The sequence below is a fragment of the Ananas comosus genome, linkage group 15 (genome assembly GCF_001540865.1).
Source record: "Ananas comosus cultivar F153 linkage group 15, ASM154086v1, whole genome shotgun sequence".
Classification (NCBI taxonomy): Eukaryota; Viridiplantae; Streptophyta; class Magnoliopsida; order Poales; family Bromeliaceae; genus Ananas; species Ananas comosus.
The window spans coordinates 7,555,552-7,571,171 of NC_033635.1; the positions used below are offsets into that span (position 1 = coordinate 7,555,552).

At 36.7% G+C, this 15,620-nt stretch overlaps 1 protein-coding gene across 1 annotated transcript in view; it reads left to right on the plus strand.

The window, feature by feature from the left end:
• The window catches only part of LOC109721354, a 52,793-nt gene extending 39,599 nt beyond the window's left edge, over nt 1-13,194 (plus strand). Inside the window, exon 6 of the mRNA XM_020248920.1 lies at nt 12,960-13,194. Coding sequence (XP_020104509.1) covers nt 12,960-13,041 — 82 coding nt within the window. The 3' untranslated portion in view covers nt 13,042-13,194. The remainder of the gene's footprint in view (nt 1-12,959) is intronic.

Here is a 15,620-nt window from a genome sequence, read left to right on the forward strand (position 1 = left end):
TTGAACCATGAACTAGAAGCATTTAAATACAACTTGTATTAAACTTCATTTAAACCTTCATACATGTTTTCCAATCTTTTCCATAATGAAAATACATCCAAAAACTCTCCAAAACCTCACCCTATACAACATCTACCCTCAAAATATAAAGACAGGGTGGAGCTAATGCAAGTAGGAAGTAAGCTACCAACTGATACCGCTAGGGCGCCAAGCCCTTGCCGCGATCCTCCCGCTCGGTCGGGACACTCGAACTAGCGCCTGCAACAACGGGTGTGAGAACTACGAATAGTTCCTAGTGGGTTCGGCCGCCGACTCCACCGATCTACCTACTAGGTCGAAGCAGGTATAGAGAGATATATGCAATATATATATAAAGCTAAACCAACTAAAAGCAGGTATGGAAATTAAGCAAGTAAGGAAACGTAAGCAAGTAGGTAGAATCATGAATATCTAGCTATGCCTCAATCTGATATCATGCATGCATGAACAATAATAAAGCTATGTGGTAAGCTGCTATGAACAACAACAAGAAGTTAATATGAACAACCATAGAGAAGTTACTATAAACAGCAAGTAATGAGTGTGACTCAATAAGTTACCCAATCTCATGGTGAACTCGAAGTTCACAAGCATTAGTCACGTGTAAGTCTCATAGGGAAAGTCTCACTGAACTACTCCCGAGACCGCCTGCGGACAGCACACAGACCGTTCAGACAGCACACTGACTGTCCCTCTAGTGACCAACCTTCGGAGTGCACAGCTTGCGGGGAGCGACCCCTCCAAGCGCAGACAGGCTATGTGAGCACGATCAACTCACAATCAATAGTGTCCTACCCTCTGAGGGTAATTTCGTCATAGAATCATGGTGTTCTAATACTCAATCTCATAGCATTTCAGCTACACTAGGGTTCTCATGTCATAAGCTATCAAAAATCATAAGCCACTCGTCATAGTTTTCTATGTTAGATGTCACTTGCCATTTTGACTCATTATCAAAACTAGTTACATCGTACTAGTTCTTTAGCAACATAAATATTAATCATCTCATATAGGGTCTAGGTTTTCATCATATAGTTTTCATGCATACTAGATCATGGATCAATCAACTAAACATATAGCTACTAGCATGCAAATGTAAACAACAACAATCATCTACTAGCCCTATATGCACATGATTAAGATGCAATTAGATCAACATTAAACTTGGACATAGAACGTAGCCCCGCGGCTTCGGGAAGGTCACCACCCACCTTGTGGTAGTGCCGGAAAGCTAAGAAACTCGGCGTCGCGGTCCACGTGCGCCGCTTCAACACCTTGGGTCAAAACGAACCCTAGAGCGACCAAATCGGCGATATCTCCGCGCTCGCTCGCCGAATCGACGAACCGTCTTCGCCTACGCGTTCGGGAGCATAACAATTAGGTTTCCGACCCATCAAAATAGATCAAAACCCAATATTCCCAAAAATTCCAAAATCCAACCCTAGGTTTAGCACCCATGGGAAACCATGGTTTCTAGCTTTAATGTGAGCTAAATCCATGTCCTCTAAACTCATTAGGTTCCATTTGAACCATTAAAAGCAACAAAAACCTCCCAAATCCTAAAAATCACAAGTTAGGGTTGAGGCTTACCTCTAGGGTTTGCTCCAAAGCAAGCCCTAGCTTGAGGAAGAGGAGGGAGAGAGCTTCTTCTTCTTCTCCTTGATCTTCTCCTTCCTTTCCTTCTCTTCTTCTTCTTCTTTCTCTCATTCTTCTTCTTTTCTTCTCTTTTCGGTTTAGAGAGAGAGAGAGCTATGTGAGAGGGAGAGAGAGTGGCTAAGAGTGAGAGAGAGGCTGAGAGAGAGAGGTGTTATAACCCTCTAATGTAACAAAATCCCAAAAGCCCCTCTACTTTCTAATTTCCAAAGTAGACCTACAGTTTCGGGTCCCTTGTACTGGTACACGGGTTCTTGTACCGGTACAAGGCCTGGCAAACAGCCAAACCCGAGAGCTTGGTTTCTCGGTTTCGCAGGGCTTGTACCGGTACAGGACCCCCTTGTACCGGTACAAGGTCTGGCAGCTCCAACCCGAGAGCTGCGATGGTTGTACCGGTACAACCATCACTCTTGTACCGGTACAACAGCTCCAGAATGCTATTTTTCACCTCTTTTCGGCTCTACCTCCCGCCGATCGATGTCAAAACCATTCCAACACCTTTGGAACTCATTTTAGCTCTTCCAAACTTGTTGGAATACCGAATGGAACTTGTCCAAACTGTTTAATTGCCTACTTTGGTCCATTTGGCCAAAGTTAGCCAAATTCCATCGAGATTCAATATCTCACATATATATATATAGAGCTAGGCTGACATACTATCGGTAGCACGGAGGCTTCTGTGCTACCAAGTTGTTTTCAATGATGCGGCTTCGAAATCGATGATCGGCTCCGTTAGACTTGATCTATACTATTAAAAGTATTTGGAAACTAAATTTCATAATTTTTCGATATCATTTGGCTAGTGATCAAAAGGTCTCAAAATTGACAATTTTAATGGTAGATTTGATGCGTTTGTGAATTTAACGGTGTAAAACAATCCAAATCTGATGAAATTTTTATAGAAATTTTTTTTCACTATTTAGAGTAAGATTAGTATTTCTGATCTTAAATTAAAGTCTTTTATCATCATTTTTTATAATATATATATATAGAGCTAGGCTGGTATACTATCGGTAGCACAGAGGCCTCCGTGCTACCAAGTTGCTTTCAATGATGCGGCTTCCAAATCGACGATTGGCTCCGTTAGACTTAATCTACACTATTGAAAGTGTTTGGAAACTAACTTTCATAATTTTTTGGCATCATTTACCTATCAAATGAGTAGTTTAAAAATGAACGGCTCAAAATAAAAATCTTATAAAAAATGATGATAAAAGACTTAAATTTAAGATCAGAGATACTGATCTTACCCTAAATAGTGAAAAAAAATTTCTATAAAAATTTCATCAAATTTGAATTGTTTTACACTGTTAAATTCACAAACGCATCACATTTACCATTAAATTTGTCAATTTTGAGACCTTTTGATCACTAGCCAAATGATGTCGAAAAACTATGAAATTTAGTTTCCAATACTTTCAATAGTCGTAATCAAGTCGAGACGAAGCCGATCGTCGATTGGAAGCCGCATCATTGAAAACAATTTGGTAGCACGGAGATCTCCGTGCTACTGATAGTATTCCAGCCAAACTCTATATATATATATACATATATGTATATATATACATATATATACATGTACATGTACATACGCATGTGTATGTACATGTACATGTACATACACATGTATATACATACATGTGTACACATGTATATACATACATGTGTATGTACATGTACATGTATATATATATATATATATATATATATATATATATATATATATATTAGTATAGAGTAAGGCTACTATACTCTTATGAGTATTGGACCCTTCATATTCTTAAGTTGTTTTTGATGATGGGGTTTCCGAATCGACGATCTACTCCGTTAAATATGATCTAGAGTATTTAAAACTTCTAAAAAATAAATTTCGTAATTTTTCGAAATCATAATAAAGTCCATCAAACGGGCATCAAACGGGCATAAAATGAACGGTCAAAATCGAACGACGTCCTAAAAATAGATGATTGGATCCTTCAATTTAAGATCGGAGTTATTGATCTTTATCTAGGTAGTGAATAGAATTTTCTATCAAAAATTCAACCTATTCCAATTCTTTCACACCGTTAAACTAGCAAGTATCCTATTCCGGCCGTTAAAAATTGTCAATTTTGTGAGCTTTTGATCGTAAGGTAAATGATGTCGAAAAATTATGAAATTTGATTTCTAGAAGTTTTCAATGCTCTAAATAATGTTTAATGGTATGGATCGTTGATTCGGAAGCTCTATAATCGAAAACAACTTATGAGTACGAGGGCGATCGTACTCATAAGAGTACAGTAGCCGGACTCTCTCTCTCTCTCTCTCTCTCTCTCTCTCTATATATATATATATATATATATATAGAATTGAGCTGGAATACTTAGTAGCAAACCGGCTCCATTGCCACCTATTTGTTTTCGATGGTCGAGTCTCTAAATCGACGATCGGTACCGTTGAATATGATCTATACCACTTGAAGTATCTAGAAATCAAAATTTATGTTTTTTTCGATATTGTTCTCTTGTTCATCAAGTGGACACAAAAATGAACGGCTGAAAATATATATCCTTTAAAAAGTGATGATAGGAGTCCTGTAATCAAGATCAAGAGTATAGATCTTGTTCTCAATAGTTTGAAGAGTTTTCTAACCAAAATTCAGTTGATTTGGACATCTTTACGCCATAAACAAGAAAATGGCTTTATATTGACCATTAAAATTACAAATTTTGAAACCCTTTGATCATTAGGTCAATGATGTCGAAAAGGCTTGAAATTTGGTTTCTAGATATTTCAAATGGTATAGATCATGTTCAAGGTGCCGATCGTCGATTTGGAGGCTTTATCATCGAGAACAAATGGGTGGCAACACAGTCGATTTGCTACTAATAGCATTCCAGCTCAATTCTCTCTCTCTCTATCTCTCTTTATATATATAAAAGTATACATGAATTTCTACAATGACAGACGGAATCAAAAATGAAATAAAAGAATATTCTTTACGAATGGTTATTATCAATTTGTTAAAAAGTATCTTAAATAAGAATGAACAATTATGATCAATCTATTTAAAAATAACATTCCTATTAATCTATAAATCAAATCCTACGAATAGTTATGATCAATTTGTTATAAAATATCTCAAATAAAAACAAACGGTTATGATCAATTTGTTAAAAAATGGCATTCCTATCTATCTATTTTACATTAAAATTAAAAATTGAGTTTAAATCGTGAATTAAATTTACTTTTTTATATCAAATTTGAATTAATAATAAATTTTTTTTAATTACAGTGGATCAAAGTTAAATTTTAAAATTTTAAAGTAAATGTGAATTAACTTTTGATGATTTTAGTTTAAAATACATACTTAAATTTTAGAATCATAAAAAATTTTTTTAAATTTAAATTCTTTTTATAAATTTTTAAATAAAAATGATGCTCTTTATTAAATAATTATTATGTACATTTGCACGTACACTTAACTAGTATATATATATATATATATATATATATATATATAGCTAGGTTGGTATACTATCGGTAGCACGGAGGCCTTCGTGGTACGAAGTTGTTTTCAATGATGCGACTTCCAAATTGACGATTGGCTCTGTTAGACTTGATCTACACTATTAAAAGCATTTGAAACTAAATTTTATAATTTTTCGACATCATTTGGCTAATGATCAAAAGGTCTCAAAATTGACAATTTTAATGGTCGATGTGATGCGTTTGTGAATTTAACAGCGTAAAACAATCCAAATCTGATAAAATTTTTATCAAATTTTTTTTTTCACTATTGAGAGTAAGATCAGTACCTCTGATCTTAAATTCAAGTCTTTTATCATCATTTTTTATGAGATTTTTATTTTCAACCGTTCATTGTTAGACTATTCGTTTGATAGGTAAATGATGTCGAAAAATTATGAAATTTAGTTACAAATACTTTCAATAGTGTAGATTAAGTCTAATGGAGCCGATTGTTGATTTGGAAGCCGCATAATTGAAAACAACTTGGTAGTACAGAGGCCTCCGTGCTACGGATAGTATACCGCCCTAGCTCTCTCTCTCTCTCTCTCTATATATATATATATATAGAGTAGGGCTACTATACTCTTATGAGTATAGAACTCTTCATACTCATAAGTTGTTTTCGATATCACACCGTTATACATTATCTAGAGTATTTGAAATTTCTAGAAAATAAAATTTGTAATTTTTCAAAATCATTCTAAAGTCTATCAAACTTGAAACGCTATTAGTAGCAAACGGGCTCCGTTGCCACCTATTTATTTTCAATGATGAAGCCTCCAAATTGACGATCATTATCGTTGAATATGATCCGTACCACTTGAAGTATCTAGAAACTAAATTTCAAATCTTTTCAACGTCATTGACCGAATGATCAAAAGGTTTCAAATTTTGTAATTTTAATGGTCGATATGATGCATTTTTTTGTTTAACGGTGTAAAGATATCGAAATCAATTGAATTTTGGTTAGAAAATTCTTTAAACTATTTAGAACAAGATCTACACTATTGATCGTGATTACAAGATTCCTATCATCACTTTCTAGAGGATATTCATTTTCGGCCGTTCATTTTTGTGTCCACTTGATAGAGAACAATATCGGAAAAGTATGAAATTTGGTTTCTAGATACTTCCAAGTGATATTGATCATGTTCGACGGTGCCGATCGTCGATTTGGATGCTCCATCATCGAAAACAAATGGGTGGCAACGAAAGCCCGTTTGTTATCGATAGCATTCCAGCTCAACTCTCTCTCTCTTTCTCTCTCTCTCTCTCTCTCTCTCTATATATATATATATATATGCGTCCGTCTACTATGCTATTAATAACACCAAGTATTTAGTACTACCAAGTTTTCTGCTCTAAGATCTACCCCTTTGACCATTTCTATCCCTTAGACTATACCATGCCACCAACTACCCACTCAACCATAGGGGACTACTATCATCCTATCCGCATATCCCTTTATCCAAGGGTCGAAAATCTAATAGCACCGATGACTTGGTGCTATTAATAGTATAATAACCTAGTCGTATGTATATATATATATATGTGTGTGCGTGTGTGTGTGTGTGTGTGTTTGTGTGTGTGTGTGTGTGTGTGTGTGTGTATATATATATATATAGAGCAGGACTGCTGTGCTCTCAGGAGCACGGAGGCCTCTGTACTCCTGAGCCGTTTTCGATGATAGAATTTTCGAATCGATGATCGGCTCCGTTAGACTTGATATAGCATATTCGAAGTTTCTAGAAAATAATTTTTGCGATTTTTTGTATCATTTATCTAGTGATCTGCCGTTTTCAAGTTTAACAGTGTAGAAGTATTCAAATCAGATGAAATTTTGATACAAAATTCTTTACACTATCTACAACAAGATCAATATTTCTGATCGAAAATTTTAGTGCTATAGCACCACATTTTATAGGATTTTTATTTTCAGCAGTTAAAAATTATTGATTTTGAATCCTTTCGATTGCTAGGTAAATGATATCGAAAAATCGCAAAAATTATTTTCTAGAAACTTCAAATACGCTAGATCAAGTCTAACGGAGCTGATCATCGATTCGGAAATTCCATCATCGAAATCGACTCAGGAGCACGGCACAGCAGTCCTGCTATATATATATATATATATATATATATATATATATATATATATATGTTTGTGTATATTTATGTATGTATGCATGTAGTATGTATGTTTGTAGATGCATATATATATATATAGAGTAGAGCTAGAATACTATCGATAGCAAACGGGCTCCATTGCCACCCATTTGTTTTCGATGATGGAGCCTCCAAATCGACGATCGGCACCGTTGAATATGATCTATACCACTTGAAGTGTTTAGAAATCAAATTTCAAATCTTTTCGACATCATTTGCCTAATGATCCGAAGGTTTCAAAAATTTGTAATTTTAATAATCGATATAGGCGTTCTCTCGTTTAACGGCGTAAAGATATCCGAATCAATTGAATTTGTGTAGAAAATTCTTTAAACTATTTAAAACAAGATCTATACTCTTGATCTTGATTATAAGACTCCTATCATCATTTTTTAAAGAATATTCATTTTCAGCCGTTCATTTTTGTGTCCACTCGATGGATAAGATAACAAATCGAAAATGTATGAATTTGATTTCTAAACACTTCAAGTGGTATAGATCATGTTCAACGGTGCCGATCGTCGATTTGGAGGCTCCATCATCGAAAACAAATGGGTGCAACGGAGCCTGTTTGCTATCTATAGTATCTAGCTCAACTCTCTCTATATATATATGGAAAGAGAGATAGAGAGAGTCCGGCTACTATACTATTAGTAGCACGGAGGCCTCTATGCTACCAACCTGTTTTTGATGATGCGGCTTCCGAATCAACGATCGGCTCCGTTAGGCTTGATCTATACTATTGAAGAGAGTCTAGCTATTATACTATCAGTAGCATGGAGGCCTCCGTGCTACCAAGTTGTTTTCAATGATGCGGCTTTCGAATCAACGATCGGCTCTGTTAGACTTGATCTACACTATTGAAAGTATTTGAAAACCAAATTTCATAATTTTGTGACATCAGTTACTTATCAAACATCTATACTATTGAAAGTATTTGGAAACTAAATTTCATAATTTTGTGACATCGTTTACCTATCAAACAAGTAGTCTAAAAATGAATGGTTGAAAATAAAAATCTCATAAAAAATGATGATAAAAGACTTGAATTTAAGATCAGAGGTACTAATTTTACTCTAAATAGTGAAGAGAATTTTCTATAAAAATTTCATTGGATTTGTATCGTTTTATATCGTTAAATTCACAAATACATCACATCGGCTGTTAAAATTGTCAATTTTAAGACCTTTTCATCACTAGTCAAATAATGTCGAAAAAATATGCAATTTGTTTTCTAAATATTTTCGATAGCGTAGATTATATCTAATGGAGCCGATCATTGATTTGGAAGCCGCAACATCGAAAACAACTCGGTAGCACGTTCGTGCTCTAGGATTATTATGTCATTTTTGATAATGGAACATCCCAATCGACGATCCACACCGTTCAAGTTGATCTGGAGTAGTTGAACTTTATAGAAATTAAGTTACTTTTGAAAATCATTTTCTGGTTCATCAAGCGGTTGTAAAATGAATGATCGAAAACGAAAGCCTCTAAATATGTGTGATAGAACTCTCAAATTCATTTTGATTTAGATAGTTTAAAGAATTTTCTATAAAAAATTTTACTAATTTAGAACATGTTACACCATTAAATGAGAAAGCATATCATGTAGATTGTTAAAATTGTTCAATTTTGAGACTACTTGATAGCAAGTTATAAATGATGTCGAAAAATTACAAGTTTAATTCCTAGAAGGTTTAAATGCTCTAAATCAATTTGAATGGGCATGGATCGTCGTTTCAGATGTCCCATCATAAAAAATGTTCAACAGTATTGAAGCTCGAATGCTCTTAAAGAGTATTCTAGCCCATTTCTCTCTCTCTCTTTCTATAGAGAGAGATAGAGAGAGAGAAAGAGAGAACTCGACTTGTATTCTTTCGAAAGCATGGGTGCCTCTGTGCTTTCAAGTTATTTTCGATGATGGGATATTCGATTTGATGGTTAACTTCATTAGACATGATCTACATTGTTGGAAGAGAGAGAGAGAAGAAAACTCGGCTTGTATGCTTTCAAAAGCATGGAGGCCTTCGTGCTTTCAAGTTATTTTTGATGATGAGATATCCGATTCGACTATTAACTCCATTAGATATCTACGCTATTGGAACTATCTAGAAACCAAATTTCATAATTTTTTTGCGTTTCTCTACCTGGTGAACGAACAATCTCAAAATGAGCAGCTAAAAATAGAAATTTCATAAATATTAGTGGTGGAAGACTTAAATTTCAAATTGGAATTACTGATTTTGCTCTTGATGGTAAAAAATAATTTTTATTAAAATTTCGTTTAAGTTGGATTGTTCTACACTGTTGAACTTACAAACGTACCACATCAGCCATTAAAATAGTAATTTTTGAGACCTTTTGATTACGTGGCAAAAGTTATCGAAAATTTCATTGTTATCATCAAAATAATGAACTTTTCACATGAAAGATTCAAAGAAAAACAACATTGCAACTTCACGTGTCACGTCTCGAGGCTCTCAAGTCTTTTTATTGGAAAACAACGGAAAATGTAAATTTTTTTTTTTTTTGAAATTGAAAGCAAAGATGCCCCGAAACGCGCACAGACCCGCCACATGGACAGTCTCGCCTATACAAATGGACAAAGTCTTTTCTATACATGCACAGCGTAGAAACCGAAGTACAACCTCAACCAATACAATTAACCACAACAAGGACAACAATAACGAGAATGGATATAAGAACAACTATACATGAAACCGAATTACATAGAGAACACCTGAAATGCTAAACGACATCTATATACAAATGATAACTATACAATAGAAGGAAACTAGAGTAAAAGGAACACAAAATTACTGCAACGGGGACACATCTACCTAACCGCCTCCTCCAATGTCACCTAGATAAACAATGGGGCGAGAAACATATAAATATATTTTCCAATGAGGGCAATGCCTGTCGAGGGCAACGTGCACTCACTGGTCAACAGAGAAAGCTATTAAATAGGTATGACAGATATAAACAAATATAACTGATACAGTAGTAAAAGATAAAGCAGGAAAGGAAGTGAACAATTGCATAATTGAAAAAGTATAGCTACTGTAACCCAGATAACCAAACCACTAAAAATGATACTGTATGTGGCAATCGGTGTTATATGATGCTCAATAGCCAAACCGTCGGCAATTAGCTGAGATAGATACATAGAATATCGACTGACCAATCAGGTTATAATAAATCAAGTAACCGACCAAGTAGGTCAACATTTGTCATATAATCCAGTAAGCGACTGAGTAGGTCAACAAGTGTCATATAGTCAAGTAACCGACTGAGTAAATCAACATGTGTCAATCAAATAACTGGCCAAGTAGGTCAACAGGTGTCATATAGTCAAGTAACCGACTGAGTAGGTCAACTAACGACAGCTCTACTAGAGAATAAATCAAAGATGCAACAACATTAGTAGCGCAAATATGATGACAAACCAAGTGATGCAAGGATATTCTCGACATAAACCATGGAGAGAATGGAGGAAAAAGAAGAGGAAGTAGAGTCGGTAACAATAGAAAAGTATTTGAAAGGGAGGATAGGTAAGATAGGTTTATTAAGAAGTGCCATGGCATTAACACCCTCATCACTTGAGGCTGACTCTTCAGAAGATGAGTCATCCCAAGTTTTTACTTGCAAAACCTTCTTCTTAGAAGGTTTCTTATTGGAAGTCTGTGAAAATATGGCCGAAGCCTTTGCAATGATAACATTGGATTTTCCTATTGAAATCATTCATCTTTTTGTAAGACTTCGCAGGTTTCTTAGAATTAGTACTTGAAGATCCTTTGATTGTAGCCTTTTGTTTTGATGATAAAGATGAGGTGCCCTCATTGATGCTGTTCTTTTTGAAGTTCTATTTGAATTTTTTGGTGAGAAGAGCCAATGATGCTTAAACTTGGCTAAAGAAGTTTCCTTGTCTGAATCCAAGTTGTTTATCTTCTCCCTCGATAGATTTTAAAGCCATACCTGCACCGTTAGTAGACTTGGAAGAAGAAGAGTTACTAGGAAAAGTCATTTCATGAGTTTGGAGTGAACAAACTAACTCTTGAACCTTAATTTTATTTTGGTGTTTTGACTTCCTCAATAGTTGCTACCTTTGGTCTTTCTGAAAATGTTTGTAAAATCTTTCTTGCAATGTTAGATTTTAGGATCTTTTCTCCAAAGTTAGCATATGTATTCACTATGTCTTGGATTCAAGTAATCCATAACTTTCATGCTTCTTCATATGAATGGAATCAAATTGACCTGTAAGTATATGGAGCTATTGGATTTTTACTAGACTTGTATTATGTGTAACTTGTAATGTGTGAATTCGGTCTGGAGACTTAGTACTGGTACTGGAAGTCGAGTTTCGATACTCTTTGATGATTCTGCAGAAAATCGTTACTAAGTACTGATACTCTCAGAAAATAATTCTGGTATGTCATACACAGAGGCTGTTGCACGTTCGGCTACTCCAAATTTAGTACCGGTACTCCAAATTTTAGTACTGGTACTCGGTTAAAAAAATTTGAGGAATCGAGTTTCAAGTTTTCAGGAACTTCTTTGTGGTACTGGTACTCAATTCAAAAACTTGAGAGTTTTCGTTTTTGAGGAATTTCCAGGAGGCACCGGTACTAAATGTTAAAAATATGTAGTTTTCAAAACCAAAGTTTTGAAAACTTGTTCACAGCCATTTTTAACACATATGATCAATTCCAACGCTATAAACGTATAGAAATCACTACAAGTACTTATAAAATTTACCTCAACATTGTGAATTACTTTTTTCAGATTTTTGAGTCTTCAAAGTAGATTTTTCTGGTTTCCTTCGCAAACTCTTCGAGTCTTCGAAGGTGATGTTCTCGTTGCGAACTCTTCAAGATTGCAACTCAACTCATCATGAAATATGCCAACACTAAAATCGGTAAATTAAGGACGTATTTATTTGTGGAATTTCAACAATTAGATCAAAATCTAATGGATAGAATTTTAGTATTAACATTATCGTCTGTCGGCCTCCCACCTCCGCCCTCTGTGGCTTCCGCTTCACCTCTCCCTCGAGCTCGGGCCCACCTCCATTATGGAGGGCGAGGAGACCAGCTCGTGTCCGGCTTGAGCTCGTGACGAGCTCGAAAAGCCCAACTTGGAGATCGGATTGCAATTTATTTGAGCCAGCTCGTGTTTGGTTTGTTGAGGAATCGAGCCAAACACAAGCTGTACCCATCTCGCTCGTGTTTGACACAAGCTGTACCCATCTCGCTCGTGTTTGGCTCATTGACAAGCCCTGGTCGCAAGTTGAGTAATGTTTAGTGAGGCTTTCGAATGATTAATGCAATAATCTTCTATTGTAATGTCGTTTCGAACTCTATGCAGCTAAGTTTTTGCTCCTTGATGAAGTGTCTCTTCTGAACTCCCATTTAATCCATTTTCTTTGTCTCACTAATAGAAATGCTGTAGATATTTTCACTCTTGAGCCATTTTCTTGTTACTCAGAACAATGTAGCATGCTTCAAGGCTTCATCATTTCATGTGTTCAGAAAGCAATACTGCTTAGTACGAATAGAAAAATTCACGTCTACTAATATATATTGCAGGTTGTACTCAAATCGCGCCATCGTGCGAGCCGCAGCAAAAGGGGTTAGTGCGTCTGCGAACCTTGTTCTGAAGGCTCTCTGAAGAAATTTATTCCATCAACCTGTTCATGTAAATTATACTTAGTTGATTGCTCACGCTTTGTAACTCCTATTTGTCTTGTACAGTATTTCTCATAAACTAGACTCGCATTTGCAAGGAACATGCTTTATTCCATCCCTTCCCCCCCCCCCCCCCCCCCCCCCCCACCCAAAAAAAAAAAGATAATGTGGTGGTCTACGTTTGATGCATTGTCCTTGTAAGATATGCACAGATGCATGGTCTGCAGCTTTCCTTCTTTAGCTCCACGGAAGCAGGCTAGTTGCTGTCGTCTGGTAAATTATGCCACCAGGCACCGAAAATTTGGTGGAACCTACATAGGTCAAGGAATTTTAATTTTCTCAATGACGACATGGAACCAATGTCTAAATTGACTTTCGATCGTCAAACTTTGTGTGCTTGGACATTTTGATGCCTCATTTTTTTTTTTGTTGCAATTTCTAACTCAAATTTTCTACATCTTTGCAATTACCTCTCAACGCTTAATTTAATTAATTAAACAGTGACGTGTTGTTAATATGGTTGTGTTATGCAATAGTGCTAAGGCAACAACAGATAGTGTGAGAATTACTAAAAAAGTAATTTTTAGTGGTTACTGTCGCCAATCGCAATGATCTAGCTAGCAAGTCTATTAGAGGCATAAAGAAAAGGATAATCAACCGTACAATAGGATATATGCATCAGCTGGAATGAGATTCTACAGCTATTATGACTCAATACTACAGATGCTCGTGACAAAAGTGCTGAATGTATATGCACGCATCAAGTACCGGGTACTCAAAATCGTAATCCAATCTCATTGATCGACTTGAGGATCCGGTCAACTTGATTGCGAAAACGTATTCGTTACGAATGTACACTCTTAGGGCGCAATAGAACCGTCCTATGAGGTTTCAATTCTTGTTCGTTTGAATGCGAACTTGTATTGGTTATGAATATACACACTTTGCGTGTAAGATATCGAAATTCGACGATATTGGCTAACTTGGCCAAATGGACCAAAGTGAGCGATTAAACGAATTGGACGAGTTCCATTCGGAGTTTCAATATGTTTGGAAGAGCAAAAATGAGNGAGGTGTGTTCATCACGCGAGGCCTCAACCAGTGCACCCTATCGGATAAACCCCAGGGCACCCTATCCCTACCGGATAAACCCCAGGGCTCCCTATCGGATACACCCCAGGACGTCTGCCAGAGCCTAAGCATCAAACTCAGTGCTCCCTATCGGATACACCCCAGGGCTACTGCCGAGGGATGCTTAGCTCTACCGATCGGTCGTCTAACCCATTACATGAGTGCTCTTAATACGTTCAATCCGTACTCGCCATCAACTCAGGATCATCTCTCCTGTAATCCGACTCCACGTTCACTCTGCAGGAAGCGGAGCTCGGACCGAAACACGCCATGAGGCGTTTGCTAACTGAGTTCTGGCTCAGCCCGTCAATCAAAACATTTCCATCTACTTTGAAATACTGTTTTTGCCATTTCCTGTCTTTTGGAATTTACGGTTAACTTACTTTCCTCATTAGCTAACTTAAACAGTGCGGGGCGCTGGCGATGGTTAAACCGAGCCGGGCCCGCGCAGCTTGTCTGCGGCCTGCCTGTCGTGGAGGGGACAGGCGGGTTCCGATTGTTGCTCTAACACATGTTGTTCAAGGGTCCTTTTATTGAACTTATGTATGTGTTAGTTATTGATGTTGCTCTCGTGTTAGTCACGTTTTGTTGGTTCTCGTTCTATGTTCATATCTTGTATGTTCATTACTATTTCTCTCCTTGTAGATAGATAATGTAAGTAAGTCGGAAATATTATATTGAACTAATATGTAATTCGAAGATTTGTATTATATTTCGAATGTAGAAGGTTTTATATTTGTAATCGAATGTAAGTAAGGTCTCATAGAGTGTTGGATATGTAGTAGATGAGAGTTACATATATTTCCATTGAGATTACGTCTTTATCCTTTCATTTGATTACGTTGATCCCGCGATCTGGGTTAGGCGCGCGCTGTTGGTTTGCTGGAGGCTAGGCGCTAGGCTTTTAATTTCCAGAAGCCAAAGGATAATGCTACGAAGTTTAGGCAAAGGTGCTAAAATGCTGCAGCGGAGCCGGGAGGTCCGCCTGGGCTTCGGATTTGCAGGCAAAGAAATTATTGAAACGTGGCCGAGTTGCTTAGCGGCTTGGCAGCGAAGGTTGCGCAAGTCACTGGATAGTTAACCCAAATGCTTCCCAGTTTAATCTAGTTTGGGGTGGATTAAACATTTGGGGGTAAAAGTGTGGGATCGGAGTTGTATACGAGGTTTGTTAGGTTTATAATTCCTAAATTGTTTGATTGAAGTGTAATCTCCGATAATCTTGTGAATTTCGATTCCTAATTCGGTTTAGGGTTTTCGAATGGGGTTACACTTGCGGTGTTGCTTTTGTGCGGCGAGGTTGCCCGCGTGCCTTCGAGCTAGGCAACGGAGGTTGCGCAAGCGTTCGAGCTAGAGGTGGTTGCGGCGCTTAAACCCGCTCTTTATATCTCTCTACTCTCTCTATAAATCTCTCTCTTTCTCTCCCAAAGAGAG